We start from the raw sequence: 15032 nt of genomic DNA, 5'->3' as shown, positions 1-15032 counted from the left end.
CAACGCGACAGCAACCCGCTTCTGAAGTTTTTTGTGCATCTCACTGAGGTGGCAGCATCTGATTCTTTCGGGTCCTCGTCCTGCGCTTGCGGTGGCCATCGGTGCGCAGGGCGAGGCAGAAGACAGTGGCTGACTGGGTGGCCAGGGTGTGTGAAGCGGGTCTTCAGCGCTTTCCTGAGCTATGGGAGCTATTGGGACATTTACCATCGCAGTCGCTCGATCTCCGTCTCGACGCTCCCTGTCGCCGATGAACCGTTTCCGCTTGCCCCTCTTTCTGCAAAAGGCTTTCACTGTGCCCAACTCTCGCGCCTCATCTACGCACCCACCGTTTGCATTTGTTGTGGCGGCGTGCGTTCTGCACTGCCTGTCCACGTCGACGCTGCGTCCCTTCCTCATGGGAGGCAGTGGCACATTCACGTGCGTGCGGGTGTTTAACGAAAGTCTGTTCTTTGGCCCACTCGGCAGATCACCAAAGTTTAAAGGATCGAGAATGCCGCAGCTTCAGGCGCGAACCTGCGCGTTGGTTTTGGTGTTACTCTGCATCACCAGTGTGCAGGGTAGTAGTGAGCTGCTGCACGGGACGTGGGATGCCATAACTCTCGTGCCAGGCCGTGGTACTGTGCCTCCCAACTACCAGCTGACGGTGGAGCCAGAAAAGTGGACCGTCAGGGAAAGGTACGCCGGCCGCTTCAGCCGCTTTCTCGACTACGCTGCCGAGCGCGTTGGGCTCGTTTACGCTAGTGTCCCCAGCGACGAACATGCGCTGTGCCACATGCCGTCCGCATTGACACTAATGCTCGCAGCAGCTCGCTCTGACGATGGCATGAGAGTTGAGTGCCAAACGGTGTGGTTCACCTCTTCTTCTTTGAGCTCGTTGGGAAAGGATGGCCTTCTGCACCGCCGCTTTGACCCTGCCGAGCAACTGTATAGTGCCGACATGGGAGGCTGCCTTCCAACGCCATGGCGGGTGCGAGAGTTTTACGTGGCAAAGATGGCAGACGACGTTTTCGTGTTCACAGGCGCTCTTGTGAATAACGTGTCAGACACGAAGGGGTCTTGCAATGTACATTTAGAGCTCAAACGCCGTCCTATCGTACCGGCGAGGGAGTCGTCGCCGGCAAGCATGTATGCCCCTATCATGATGCTGCTGGTCGTCGTTGCTATGCGTCTACTTCCGCGGTACGTTTTGACGCGAAGGGGCCAACTGGACAAGGCGAGTTACCGCCACAAGAACCCTGCCAGCTTGACACCAGCTCAGCGCCTTCAGCTGCTGCGCCAACAGAGGGAAATCATTGAAAAGATGAAGGCAGAGGATCGCGCCGATACATCTAATCGCATAGGAGCGTAACTGGGGTGTCTTCGGAGTTGTGCGTGCGTGTGTGTGTGTGTGTGTTTGCGTGATGATGCGCTCTCTGCTCAGTGTGGAGACATGTCTGCTCGAGTGCACCTCGCTGGCGGAGAGTCGTGCGGGGAGCGGGGCTACTCAGGTGCAGGAGCAAAGGCTTCGTGCCCGCGCATTGGGAAGGGGGGTGGGGTGGGGTGGGGGCGTGTGCATCCCTTCATTTTCTCCTGCCCTGGGCATCACTTTGATAAGCCCTTGACTGTGCCTGGTGGAGGTGGTGCGCGTTGCGCCTAAAGCAGCTGCGGCACAAGATTGGAGTTTGGCGCGGACGGGTACCTCTGTCAACGCGACCAGCGCCCCTTCCCCCTCTCCCGAGAGAGGCATGCATCTCGTGTGCCACCGCCCGGTGTGCACCCATCGCTCATGTGCACTCCCTCTTCTCTCCCTCCCCTGACATTTTCGTTCCTCCTATGCTCGCGGGCTTATTTCTCGCGCATTGCTGCTGCATTCTATTTTCCAAAGTGGAAGCGTGCGCTGGAGGAAGTGCGCCCTGCACTGAGCCTCGCAAATGGCCCTCATCCACCTACGGGCGTCGAACGTATACGATGTGGAGAGCGCGAAGGAATCGAACACGATCGACTTTAGGCACATGTTGGGGGTGGAGCATCACACACAGCGAGAGGTAGTGCGTCCACCGCCGTCCCTCACAAGCACCGACGCCAACCGCGCAGCGATGGAGAGCGCGGGACTCTACCGCTTCTCCAATTCGACCAACCCTGTTTTCATCTTTGTCAGCTCGGAGGAGCGGTGCAGCTTACCCGCGCGGTTCTTTTGCACCCGCTTCGTGCACTACTTCCGGTGGATTGGGGAGAGCGTCCAGCTATTTGTGGCGTCCGGAAGCTTCCAAGATCACCGGCCGACCTCCTACGCGACGCAACGGGATATGTGGCTTCAAGACAACTGCCGCTGCGTGTGCGCTGCCGTAAACTACTTCGATGCGGACCCAAAGCTGGGCTTTGTTGCCACTCCTGTCGCGGTGGTGTTTACGGACTGTGACGGCGCCGAAGCCCGCCATGCTCTGCTGCGTTTGCTCCCCCCTGGTCGCTCCTTTTTGATTCGCCACGTGCGGTTTTCGGAAGAGTGGGAGAGCCACAGGGACAACCTATACAGCTATATTGACGTTAGTCTTCAGCGGCAGGCACTCCGTGCATCGCGAAGCAGCGGTAGCATCGTCTGCTCCAGCCTCACCAGTTTTCTGAATAGTATGCTTCCGACACTTTATCAGCTCTACTCCGAAGAACCTCTGGAGGGCGCGCCTGGGGAAACACTCAAGTCGTTCCCCCCGATCTTCTTCACCCGCCACGGCCAGTCTGAGTATAACGTCGAGGACCGTCTTGGTGGAGACCCGGACTTGACGGAGACCGGCCGCATCGACGCCGAGGACATCGCCCGCTTCTTCGAGCGTCAAGTCAAGACAAATGCGCAGCTGTTCGATTATCGCGCCACTGTGTGGGAGGGGGACGGTGACTTTGAGGTATGGTGCAGCCAGCTGCGACGCACCCAGCGCACAGCGCAGCCCACCGCAGATGTGCTGTCCAACGGTGTTCTCAAGCCGTTCAAGTCTCTCAACGAAATTCATGCCGGTATCTGCGAGGACATGACTAACGAGGAAGTGAAGTCGCTCTACCCCTTTATTCAGTTGTTTCGGCATACTGACAAAGTTGGCTTCCGCTACCCGGACGGCGAATCTTACGTGGATCTCGTCCGCCGGCTCACACCATTATTGAACGACCTGAACAACTGCACGAAGTGCGTGGTTGTTGTTGCGCACCAGGCTGTGCTACGTACCATGCTGTCTTTTTTTGGCGGGCGGCCAGTGGAAGAGGCCGTGCATGTTCCGTGCCCACAGCGGACCATTTGGGTGTGCACAATGAACCGCCTCGGCGAACCGCAGCTTGCTGAAATTTCTTTGTCGCCTCGCCAGAATCGAGGAGAGGCTTCTCGAGCTCGCTGGGAGGGCTGGTAGGCTGTCCGGCCGCGTTTCTCCTCCTGCGTGACTGCGCCTGCCAGCACACCTGCTTCCCCTACGCGCTCTCGGTGTACCGGTTTTCGCATTGCTCGCCTTGGCTTTTATCGATGTCATCTTCAAGGCCGACGCCCTTATTCTCCGCACAGCTGTGCGACGCGTCAGGCCCACTTTCTTTCCGCTTCTGCTGGCGGCGCTGCACGCGCCTGTATCTTTTGGTTTTCTACTCGACGCCCCTCTGCTCAGATGCGGGCGTGTATACGCGAGTGCGGCCCAACGAAGAAGGATTTTGTTACGGTGATGACAGATGAACAAATGTTAACGGTGAACTCCCCCCCGAGGGGGAGAGGATGCCCAAGGGCGGTGACGGGGGGCTGTCGCTCACCTCGTCCCCCTGTGTCCACTTGCTTGGTCGCGAGCAAGCGGGCTTTGGCTCATTTTATTCTCAAGCTTCCGGCTTGTGCGGAAAATCGCCATGTATGCGAAGGACGGCCAATGTGCCCGGGGATCGTGGGGAGATGAATGGCTCAACCTGACAGAGTAGGCCGGGAAGATAAGGGCATTTTCAGTAATGGCCCCCGGTTCGGCTTGGCATTGACTTTACGGTGTCGATCCTTATGGCGAGGGGGGGCGCATTCCAATCCTTATGACTCCTAAGAGGCTCAACGCCCCCTCTTCACGGGAGGAAGCCGGGCAGCTCTGACATTCTCCGCCAAAGTCACCAACACCGCTGTGCTGGTGACTCTGTCGACAAGATATAGCGCCAAGGAGTCAGTGCGATGCACCGCTACGGATGCTGACCTCCACGATCTGCGTGGCGCTGCGCCGCGTCGGGATGCGACAGCGAGCATGTGTGTGACACCTCATGACACGCAACTTGGTAAGGTGACTCAGCTGTGTTTTGCCCGGCCTTTACAGCCTCTGGGTAGAAAGCTTGCCTCACCCTGAGAGGGATGCGGACAGACAGCGACCCAGACAACAAAGAACGGGTGTGAGGTGGCCTACGAGGTGGGGGTGCATGGGCAGGATTTGCGCCCCGAGGTGGTGCGCCGATGGCTGAGGCGACGGGCCGCCGTACCGCGTGTCTGCGACGGCTACTTTGCGCGGCGCGGTGAGCCTGTAGCAGTGGGGATAGTGCGAAGTCCAGCACATCTTTTGCGGTATAGAAGGGAAATACTAAAGCAAGCGCATTCTTTGTCTGCGCGCTCTGGCTTCCATTCGTGTTCGCTTGTCCTGCTGCGTGCTCGACGGTACTTCTCTCTCGCTCAGGGGGCGGCTCGAAACGGAACCCTCTCTTATCTCGTCGGCGAGGACGACAAGAAGCCAAACAGAGTCGCGCACATGACACGCAGAAAAGGGGCATACCATCTCCACCCTTCTCTTCTCGCCTCCGCCTGCACTGTATGACGGGCTTAGAGAAGTTGGAGCGAAAGACTGTGTGCATTCGGGCGTGCGGCAAGGCTACGCCATGCATGGCACTGCGACACTGACACGCCCGCACCCTCACTCTTTTATGCCGCATGCCGGCCTGGGTGCGGCGTGTGGTGACCGGGTGGAGTGCCACGGTGTCTGAGTGCGTCTTCCTCCTTTCTCTCTTTCAACGTGCACTTTCACATCTTCGCTGCGCTTGGCCTGCTCTCCGTCGCTCTTCTTCAATTTCCCACGTTCGCCCCTTTCCCTTTGGTCAACTTAGCGTCCCGCACGCGCGGGTGCTCACTAAGCGGAGCGAGTTAGCGCTGGTTCGCCACGCAGGTGCCACATGGGAGGAGGAGGCGCATACGCAATTCACAGAGACGGCGGGTGATAGCGTCCGACAGCCGAAAACCCCACGACTAGGCATTGAAAGAGGACGAAACGCGAGCGGGTCAGTTGCCGGAGGAGGGGGCAGGTGCACAGCATCAGGGCACGCCGTCTCTGTTTTTTTCCCTTTTCTCGTGGGTGTTGCTGGCCTCTCCGCACTTCCTTATGGACTTGCCGCCTCGACTGACCGAGGGAAAAGGACAACTGCACTAAACGGCGCCCTCTGCGGAGTGAGAGGCTGCCAACTTCTCGTGCCGCACGTGTAAGGTGGGCGACGGACAATGTTTAAGCAGATCAAGCAGACGGTGGCGTCCGCCATCTCCTCTAGTCCCCTATACGCGTACGTACTTGACACTTCCAGCGCCACACTTTGCGGCCGCAGCTTCCTGTTCGAGAAGTGCGACGCTGTCGTGCGGGCGAATGGGAAGAAGGTGTCTATATTCACCCTGCGCATGAAGAGGTTGTTAGAGCGCTGCACTACTGACGAGGCTCTCGCGATGACTAAGACCGTGAAGGACAGCGTCGCACTACTGACCCAGCTGCGCCACCCCGGTATCCTCAGCATCGACGGTCAACTCGTGGAGGAGAAGAACAAGATTTGGTTTGCGACGGAGCGAGTGTCGATGGTACTCGAACCCGAGTCCCTTCAGGGCCTCCCTCTGCAGGTGAAGCTGCTCGGGCTGTTCCACTGCGCGGAGGCCATCCGGTTTCTGCACGAGAAGGCGGAGCTCCTTCTCCTCAACTTTGCGCTTTCCTCCATCTACGTGACAGAGGACAATCAATGGAAGATCGGCGACCTCTGCTTCGCTGTGTCGCGAGCGCGGCTCGGTGCACCACCACTGTCGCCCTTCCCCTTCAAGAGCGTGGCGGCTCCGCTTCTGGACTACCTGCCGACGGAGTACATTGATTTTTGCACGAGGAAGGTCGGCGACGCCAACGACGACCTTTTCTTTGTCGGTACCGCGCCCCTAGTGTACCCAGACAGCGACACGTACGGCTTTCTCGTGGTCACTGTGGAGGTCTTGGAGGGGAGGCGGCTCTTCAGCTGCGGCGGCAACCCAAAGGAGCATCCGCGGCAGCTGAGCTCTGCCGAGACACACATGTCGCGCTATTTTCCTGCCGGGGCGTTGCGGCTACCACGCCCCCCGGTTGCGACAGTCGTCAGCACCGGCCCTTTCGCGACACCAGACATGAAGACGCTCACCGCCCTGGTCTCCTTTGACATTCTTGACAGCGACACACGCTTTCGATTACTGAAGGCGCTTTACGATGGCTTGATACAAGGCATCTTCTGCGAGGCTGTCATCCTGTCAGACGTTGTGCCGCTCATGGTTCGAGAGAGCAAGGTGGATGCCATGCTGCGTTTTGTCCTGCCGATTCTTCTGCTGTGCGCTGGTGCCCTTTGTGCCGACAACTTTGATCGCACCTTGCGCGAGTACTTTGCGTCGCTGCTAACCGCCCTTATTCGTGCCCCATCCCTGGAGCGGATGGCAGTGTACGCTGAGCAGCTGCTTCAGAGACGCGAAGGCGTTCACAAGCACTTTTCTAGCGTAGAGGATAGAGCGGCGCTCATCGTTCCTCTCATTTTTCGGCTGATGCATAGCGACGGAAATGAGCGCCTTCAGAAAGGCAGTCTGGAGTGGCTTCGCGACATGCTGACGGCGGCCCCCACCATCAAGATCGGCTTGCCGGGCGACGTGGCCGCCCGCCTACTTCGGGTTTCCTTCTCTGACGCAGACTCATTTTCGCTCGCTTTTCAGTGTCTTGAGAAGATCCTCACCTTTGCCACGACGGAGACTAAAATGGAGGTGGAGTCGAGCCTGGCGCGAAGCATCTCCAACGCCTCCGTCTCCTTATCCTCGGCACAAGTCGAGCACATACTGAGACTACTGAAGGGCATACAGGAGCGAATGACCGCCGAGTATCGCGCAGTCAAGTCGATCCCACTCCTGTGTCCCTTGCTGCTTCACACGGATGTCGCCGTGCGGCAGTTTGCCGCTTCGTCAATTGTCGAGTACGCGCAGGTATTCTGCAGTGCCCCAGCGTCAGCGCCACCACTGGGCGGCGGCTCCTTTTACCCCTCCACGACAAACTCGGCAGCACCACCCGCACTCGAGGACTCCTTGGCACGACCCCAGCTATCATCTGCACCTGCGCCGCCGCCCGCGCGCACCAAGGAAGATATCTTTGCATCCTTGTTCTCATAGCGGTATGCCGGATCTTCACACTTGCACATTCGCTGCTGCATCCACGGATGCCTAGATCATGCTCCGTTATGCATAGCGAAGCAACGGGAAAGGTATTCCGCTCGGCGAGTGCTCGACCTCTTCCCTCAGCTCACCGTCGGTGCCACCCCCGCTTTTGGCTGCATTCTATATTTCGTCTTGTGGGTATCTCTCTTGTTTTTGCATTGACGCTTTATCTTTTCCGTTTGTTGTGCGTTGCTCCACGACGCCTTGGCAAAGCTCCATGCTGGTACGGCGGTACAGGCAGGCGCTGTTCTCCCTCTGTTGCCTCCACCGCTGCTGCGAGCCGCCTTGCGGTGCCTGTGCGGAGGGCAGTAGGGATCGGTGGCCACCCTTTCCTTCGTGTGCCGACCCACGAACACAGCCACAAACGCACAGACACAGACGCACGAAGCAGGAGTCGACTCTTTTCAGTACGCTGTCCTCTTGTCTCCCACCGCAGTGAAACTTGGGCTAGCTGTGTGTCTTCGCTACCTCGTCACTGGCCTCTGCTTCTCGCCTCCTTGTGCTTCAGCGACTCCACCGACTTTCCACCTCTTGTCTGCGCTTCACATTTGCCGCAACCCTTCTTCCTTGCTTCCCTCTTCCACTGCATGCACCCCCCTCCCCCATCAACTGCGCTCACGGACTCCCTGCGCTCGGCGTGTTGACGGAGGAAGGGCGGGCGAACAGAAGCGACAGAAAACAAACGCAACACCGGCGGCCGATTGAAAAAAGGGAACGCAGGCGAATCCCACGGGCTGTGTCGCGTGACGAGCACAGCATTACTCCACAGACAATCAACTGCAGGCCTCTGGGTGCTCGCCTGCAGACACGCCGCCATGAGTAGTGAGGACAGAGATGCAGAGGCACCGCAAGCGGACGAGTCTGCGCCGATGGCGAAGGTGACTGCTGAGGATTCCTCGTCGTCGGATGAGAGTGACAGCGGCAGGTACACTATCAGTCAGACTACCTTTGATGCGCTGACGGCCAGGGGGTTTAGCGATAACGCAATCAAGAAGTCTGTCGTTGCCGGATGCATCAACGAGGCGACGTGCGCGAAATGGATTCAAATGCACGAGGGGCACCCAGAGCTGGACACTGCGCTCGAGGATGGCGTCAATGTGGTTATCAAAGCGAAACGTGTCTTGACTGAGGCAGAGCGCGAGGTCAAGTTGAGGGAGCTGCAGGAGCGTGTGAGACGCACCAAGGAGGAGGAGAAGCTGGAGCTGCAGCGCAAAGAGCGGGAGCGTCTGGAGATGGGCCGGAATATGATTCGAATGAAAAAGGAGTTGGAGGATGTGCGACGCAAGATGAACATGGAAGAGGTGCGACGCGAGAACGCAGCTAACGTGGAGGCGAGACGTCGAATCCGGGTCCAAATCGCGGCTGACCGATTGGAGCGCCGAGGACACACGAAAGCCGAGGCACTTGCGCTGGCAGAGAAAGAGTTCGAAGAGGCGACGACGGCTGCTCGCGCGGAGGCGGCGGCGAGGCTAGCGAAGTTGCAGGAGCAGCAGGCTTCAGCGCAGACGACCACCCCCACAAGTGGCGGTACATGGAACTTGTCTACTCTCACTGCCGCCTCTTCGATGCCCAACAAGCTGGCTGAGTGGTTTGCGGGAGATGCCCCGACATGTCCACAGGCGCTTGTCGACAAGATACGCAAGCGTGAAGCTGCCGACAAGACGGGTGAGTGCGTGCGCACGCTTCGGCTCATCCTCGGCAACATTGTGACCGAGCCCTTCGACACGAAGAAGCGTACGTTGCGTGTCTCTACGAAGGCGTTTCGTGATACCATTCTTCCTGTAGAGGAAGCGGTGCAGCTGCTGCGTTGGTGCGGGTTCGCCTTATCGACTGATGCGGCCAGTAGCCCGTCACTTTGTCTCTCTACTGTTGTCATGCGTCGCCTGTACCAGGTGCTCGCGCTTTTGGACCACGAAGGGTGAGTGTGGCGTGTGAGCGCTTGTCGAGGAAGTCCCCATGCGTGTACATGTGCATATTTGAAGGATTCGTTGCCACCCCGCCTCCGCACGATAGCGGTGCCTCTCCGCTGCGCAGGGAGGAGGTGGGGAGAGTAGCGAGGCCGAGTGCATACGGCGCGTAGGGTCTGTGTGCGGTGACTTAAGGGTGTGCGGACGGCCTGTGCTGTTGCTTCCGTTGTGCGAATCTCCCTTACTCGCCAAAGGGACGACGAAAGGGAAAAAACAAAAAAACCGACGGCAGATCGGCAGCGTCCGTCACACATGTGAAGAGGCTCTTGGAATGGGGGTGCAGAGGGTGTGGGCGCGTCTAATGCGCAGCTTTTGGGTGAAGGCACTATGCGCGGACTGCTCTGCATCTGGGGGAAGCACAGGATCCCCCTGCCAGCATGCGCATGGGAGCTTAGGGGCTTGACTCGCTTGTACCACTGACGTACATCGGCGTCGATGACGGCCGCGACACCCAGGCATACTTTGCCCATGCTGATGCGATCCTTCCTCCTGCGTGACGATGCAGCTTGCCGCACCCTGCTCTCTGATTCCTTTCACTCCCTGTCTCGGTTTACTGGCGCGCTCTGAAATGCGCACGTGACCCCGCGTTTCGGCGCTTGTTGTGTTGTGTGCGTACGCGGGCGAAAAGTCATTCCACGTCTCCGACTCAGCGCGCGGACCGCGTCACTGCACAGCGTCGTGTCCCTGTCAACACTCACCTTGCCGAAGCCGCACCTGTGGTTTTCTGGGCAGAGGTAGGCCTCCATACGCCTATCCGTGCGGCTCTAACAACACCCTACGTTCATATGCCCTTCCCCACCGAGCCGCATCCGCGGCAGCTCTGGAGAATGCCAAAACATCCGGCGGCGGTGGCGTACGACGACGTGACGCGAAAGCGGAAAGACGACCGGAGCAGCCAGCAAGTGGCGTTTCGACACTTCAACAATTTTGTGAAGAAGCGGCTGATACAGTTTTCTCTCGACAGTGCGCTGGCCAGCGCGGCTGCCTCGCCGGCAGAGGGCGCTGCGGTGCTTGATCTCGCGAGCGGACGAGGCGGAGACCTGGGGAAGTGGCTCTTCATGCAGAGCCCTGCGCAGAACGACCCCCGTGCCCCGTCAGACACGTTGCACACATCCTTCTACGACTGCTACGATGTCTCTGTCGAGTGCATCAACGAGGCGGAGCGACGATGGAAGGAGATGGTTGCCGCCATGGAGAGACCGCCGCGGTGCTGTGCTTCGTTCACCGTCGCCGACTGCTTCACGGAGTCCTTTCTAAGGCACACCCTGCCCACCTCTCCGCACTTTGGCCGGTACAGCGTTGTGACGATTCAGTTCGCGTTCCACTACGCGTGCAAGAGCCTTCACCTCGTGCGCGAAGTCTTTTCCGCTGTCTCCCGTGCCCTCGCTCCAGGTGGTGTTGTGCTCATCACGACAGTCGACATAACGATGCTGTCGAAACGGGTGGCGGAAGGTATGATGGGCAATGAACTGTACCGAATTGCTTTTCCCGATCCACCCGAGTACGCGGTAGCCTCCGACGGCAGCACTGTGCTCGTCACGGGCACCGGATATCACTTTCACTTGGAGGGCTTTGTAGACTGCCTTGAGTACGTGGTGCCGTACGATGCGGTGGTGCAAATCGCGAGTGAGTCTCAGCTGCGCCTCTGTGAGCTCATGTCAAAGCCTTTCTCTGAGTTCGTGCCGGACTACTCCGCTAACTGGAAAGCGAACAAAGGAAACAAGCTGAGTCAGGCGGAGTTGGAGCTTGTGACATTGTACCGCACACTCTGCTTCCAGAAACAAAGCCTGGTGGTGTAGCCATCGAGAGCTGTGCTTGCACTGGCTGCTCGGTGTCGCTGTTGCGTCGGAGGGCGGATGCTGCTGCCTCTTGTGCGGGCCCCTGTACGTTGGCCTGGTGCGGCCGCAGTTTTGTCTTGTGCGAAGAGGTGATTGGGTTGTAGAATGGGCTGCGTGTGTACGGCGCTGATCTCGCCTCCCTGTCTCTACATGCCTGACCGCTCCCATAGTTGTACATTGCCCTTCTCTCCTCACAGACTAGCAACAACAGTAGATCGCTTACGTGTGCATCTGCACCTGTCATGAGGCAGAGGCTCAGGATCCCAGGAAATCCTGGCGGGGGGGGTTAGACTGACGGTGGCGTCACGCAGGGGTAGTGCTGCCCTCATTCGCCCCTGTGACGAGACGGTTTCATGCCTCCTTTAGCCTAGCGGACAATGAAAGAGAGTACACCTGTTGCAACTGCACGAGATTTTTTTCGATGATCGCTGTGACTTTGCGCTTGTTTTCATTTACCCTCCTCTTGCTCGCACGCCTCGTTTGCTGCTTTGTCGCCGTCTTCAACCGCTACACTCCTGCCTCTTCCTCATATCATCTCGTTGGCGCACGACATGTGTGCTTGTGTTTACTGTTTGCGTGAGGTTGCGTGTTTGTAGATCACAGGGGAAGTACGCGAACCGCCCCTCCCCACTGCACACCTCTCTGCCCCTATCGCAGTGCGCGGCTGCTGCCCCACATTTTTTCCCCGCATGGCAGAGCCACAGGAAAGAAGTTTTTTCATGTCGTTATCGCAGCTTACGCGGCCAAGCGATGGCGCTCTGCGTACTGCTTTACAGGCCATGCTGGCAAAGCTGCAGCCACCGCCGCTGGTGCCTCATCCGCCTGCAAGTAAGATGGCCTGGCGTACCCGACGCATCGTCGAAGAGCTCAAGGCACTGTCATGCGTCGAGGCTCTCGAATCCTATGAAACTGAGCTTCGAGAGCTGGTCGACACGCAGGAGACACGGTGCCGCACTAAGCTAGTCAACCGCGCTTACAGAGAAGAGTGCGCCTTGCGCGAAGAGGAGCAGTTACGGAAAGCGGAAGCTGCTGGACGCTGCCATTTAGTGGCGGCGTTCTACTCTAGTGTGCAGGGCCCGTTCGAAGTGATTCATCTGCGCTTGTTGGAGGAGCTGGCACGGCGGTCTCTGCGCTATGACGAGCGTGCCGCCTGGCGCGCACTGAGATGGCTTGCGTACTGTTCGCGCCTGGGCCTCCGAGGGGCCGAAGGCCGTGCCGCACTTGAAGTTCTAGAGGAGTGCTCCCGTGATGAACTCAAGAGCCGCCGCCTCATTGAGCTGGGTGACCAGCTGCAGCGCGCGATGCTTCTGCAGCGTTGTGCTGCTGCTCATTCACAGTACGTCGGCCACTCGAAGAGTGTAGTGCGAGCGCGTCGGCAGGTTGAGTTGCAGGAGGAGAAGGACCGGGATGCGCTTGAGCGACTGTATTCGCTACAGGTCGTGCAGCTACTGCTAACCGCTAAAGCAGATTTCGCAGCGGCTCTCCAAAGAGATGTCGTCCTGCTATCGGAGTCGAGCCGCGTCAGAAGACAGCAGGTGCAGGTTGCGGACTGCGACAGGTGCATGCTAGCCTGCCTGGGGCAGGAGCAGCGGCTCAGGCTCATGGTGGAAGAGGAGGAGCACGCTCTCCGAAGGACCGTGATGCAGGGATTTCTTCTCGGCTGGCGGTCAGTGTACAAACAGATCACAAAAGACGCAGACGTCACACGCGTCTTCGCCAAGATTGAGCTGCTGGTTCGGCGCGACCTTATGGACCAGCAGAGGCTGGAGTTTAGGTCGTTGGCACTCGCATCCCAGACGCAGGCCTCCGTGCTGAAACGCCACCAGATCGAGCGTCGGGTCTTGTGCCAGCGCTACATCGACGGGGCTCGCGTCATCAGCGGTGAGGAGAACAGGGAGGTGAATGAGCTTTTCGGTGCCCACCATGTATGGCGGCGTGAGCAGGCGGCTCTGCACCGCGCTACCGTGGTGTCAATGGAAGAGGTAGCCAGCCGCCGCGCCATTCGCGGCGCAGAGGCGCAGGCGCGACTTGCGCTCCGGCTGCAGTACCTGCTTGAGACCTTAGAGCTTCGGCTCAGCGAAGGACGCCGGTGCGTCGTCGAGGAGGAGGAGCGCTGCCTCGATGCGCTGCGTCAGCATTACGTATTTGTCTTTTATGTTCAACGTGCGCAGAGGCTCATTGGCGATGAGCGAGTCAGACGCATGCTGATCGAGCGCGATGAGGCGGCTGCGGCTGTAGACTTCTATCTGCCGCTGCGGCAAGTGCTCGTACACTCTTTCGTCTCAGACGCGTGTCGCCCTCTGTCGCGAGTGGAGGACGAGTTCCGCGCACGTGTGGCGACCGAGGAGGCACGCGAGAGGTTTGCTCTTTTGCGACAGAATGTGCTTCTCTCGGAAGCGGCGGATCGCGCTCGGCTTTTTGATCTCGATCGCCGATTTCGCTGCCGTATCATCGCTGCGCGGGTGTCGGCCGAGGAGGAAGACGAGCGTGGGCGTCTTTGCATTTCCGTCATGGCTGAGATGTTTCTCGTAATGCGATGCATACTTGAGAGCTGGGAGCGGGAGAGACGAGGTACCTTCCGTAAATGCGAGGCGCTCGTGCGTGAAAGCCTTTTGCTCACCACAGCGCCCCCTGCGAGGCGGTCGCTGTGCCGTTCAGCCGATGTGATGGACATATGGGGAGAAATGGAAGCGGACTGGGGCGATGCTACGTCCGACGCAGATGGGTGGAGCGCAGAGTTGCCGCTGTATAGCCAACCCTCGCTCATGTGCGCCTCGACTCTCTGCTGCGAGGACATGCTAGTGGAGGCGTACCTGGAGCGCGATTTGCTCCACTTCATGGAGCAGCGCGAGTGGCTGCACCTGTTGCACCAAGAAGCGAGGCCGGACAAGGGGGCGGACAGCAGTGATGCCCGTCCGCCTTGCTGGAGGCTGCACAGCTTGTCCATGCAGCTGGTGCCGCAACAGCGCGCTGCTTATATTAACGTTTGGCACTCTAACCACTCCTTCGACGTCTGCTTTCCACTCATACAGCGACCCGATGAAGCGATCGTTGGCGAGTGCACAATATCTTTTTACGAGCCAGATGCAAGAATGATGGCGACGCTGATGGAACGTGACGCCGGCACTGGCATGGTCTTCTTTCTAGTTCTCGACGAGGAGGAAATGGTGCTGGCGAGTGCCACCATCGTGGCTGAGACGGTATCTGCGTGCTCTGCGCACCTGTGCATCCCCTTCGACAATAGTAGGGGATTTATTCGCCTTGTTTGAAGGCGCATGTATATTTGTGCATGGAAAAAGGGCTGCGCTGCGCTTAGCGGATGGCAACGACAACGAGTCGCGCATGTAATGTTTTGTCTTGCTGTCTGCTGACCTGTTGATAACGTTTGAATGGCCTGTGGAGGGTCGATGTGAAGTACAAAACGTTTTTTTTCCGGTCGGTACTCTTTTTTTTGTCCCCGCCATTCTTCGCGTTACATCGCGGGGGTCTCCTCCTCTCCCCTTCTTCATTTGTGGGGTTCTCGGTACACACTGGTTGTCTTTCAGGTATCCATCAATTTGGATGTCCCACCTCCTCCCCTGACTCCCGAAGGTTCACGTAAGAAGCTCCGTGCCAGAAGGCCAAAGAGAAGGAGTGCCCGCAGGGCACGCGCTGCGGAGCGGTCAAAGCGCGTGACCATGTCTCTGTCTGTACAAACAGCCCCACCGCCTTTGCCTTACATGGCGGTAAGAGATGCGGACAAAGCTTTGCCAATGAAAAGGGATGCTCTGGAACGCGTGCTAGTGGGCAGACTGATCGCAACGTGAA

The 15032-nt window shown here is 58.7% G+C and overlaps 6 protein-coding genes across 6 annotated transcripts; all 6 read left to right on the top strand.

Annotated features, from left to right (window-relative positions):
- Positions 1-490: 490 nt before the first annotated feature.
- Positions 491-1348, top strand: LSCM1_00017 (uncharacterized protein; the record flags this gene model as incomplete). Its single annotated transcript, XM_067317678.1, has 1 exon — positions 491-1348. The coding sequence occupies one exon, from the start codon at positions 491-493 to the stop codon at positions 1346-1348; it is 858 nt and encodes a 285-aa protein (XP_067173783.1).
- A 562-nt stretch (positions 1349-1910) lies between these two features.
- LSCM1_00016 (uncharacterized protein) lies at positions 1911-3368 on the top strand (the record flags this gene model as incomplete). Its single annotated transcript, XM_067317677.1, has 1 exon — positions 1911-3368. One exon carries the CDS (start codon positions 1911-1913, stop codon positions 3366-3368), a length of 1458 nt encoding a protein of 485 aa, XP_067173782.1.
- Positions 3369-5449: 2081 nt separating this feature from the next.
- Positions 5450-7375, top strand: LSCM1_00015 (uncharacterized protein; the record flags this gene model as incomplete). The annotated part of the gene is made up of 1 exon (XM_067317676.1): positions 5450-7375. One exon carries the CDS (start codon positions 5450-5452, stop codon positions 7373-7375), a length of 1926 nt encoding a protein of 641 aa, XP_067173781.1.
- An 860-nt stretch (positions 7376-8235) lies between these two features.
- On the top strand, positions 8236-9342 carry LSCM1_00014 (uncharacterized protein; the record flags this gene model as incomplete). Its single annotated transcript, XM_067317675.1, has 1 exon — positions 8236-9342. One exon carries the CDS (start codon positions 8236-8238, stop codon positions 9340-9342), a length of 1107 nt encoding a protein of 368 aa, XP_067173780.1.
- Positions 9343-10214: 872 nt separating this feature from the next.
- On the top strand, positions 10215-11186 carry LSCM1_00013 (uncharacterized protein; the record flags this gene model as incomplete). Its single annotated transcript, XM_067317674.1, has 1 exon — positions 10215-11186. The coding sequence occupies one exon, from the start codon at positions 10215-10217 to the stop codon at positions 11184-11186; it is 972 nt and encodes a 323-aa protein (XP_067173779.1).
- A 758-nt stretch (positions 11187-11944) lies between these two features.
- Positions 11945-14494, top strand: LSCM1_00012 (uncharacterized protein; the record flags this gene model as incomplete). Its single annotated transcript, XM_067317673.1, has 1 exon — positions 11945-14494. The coding sequence occupies one exon, from the start codon at positions 11945-11947 to the stop codon at positions 14492-14494; it is 2550 nt and encodes an 849-aa protein (XP_067173778.1).
- Between the last annotated feature and the right edge of the window lie 538 nt (positions 14495-15032).

The sequence above is a fragment of the Leishmania martiniquensis genome, chromosome 36, assembly GCF_017916325.1.
Source record: "Leishmania martiniquensis isolate LSCM1 chromosome 36, whole genome shotgun sequence".
Taxonomy (NCBI): domain Eukaryota; phylum Euglenozoa; class Kinetoplastea; order Trypanosomatida; family Trypanosomatidae; genus Leishmania; species Leishmania martiniquensis.
The sequence above is the reverse complement of the archived record's forward strand: the minus strand, read 5'-3'. Positions and strand labels throughout refer to the sequence as shown.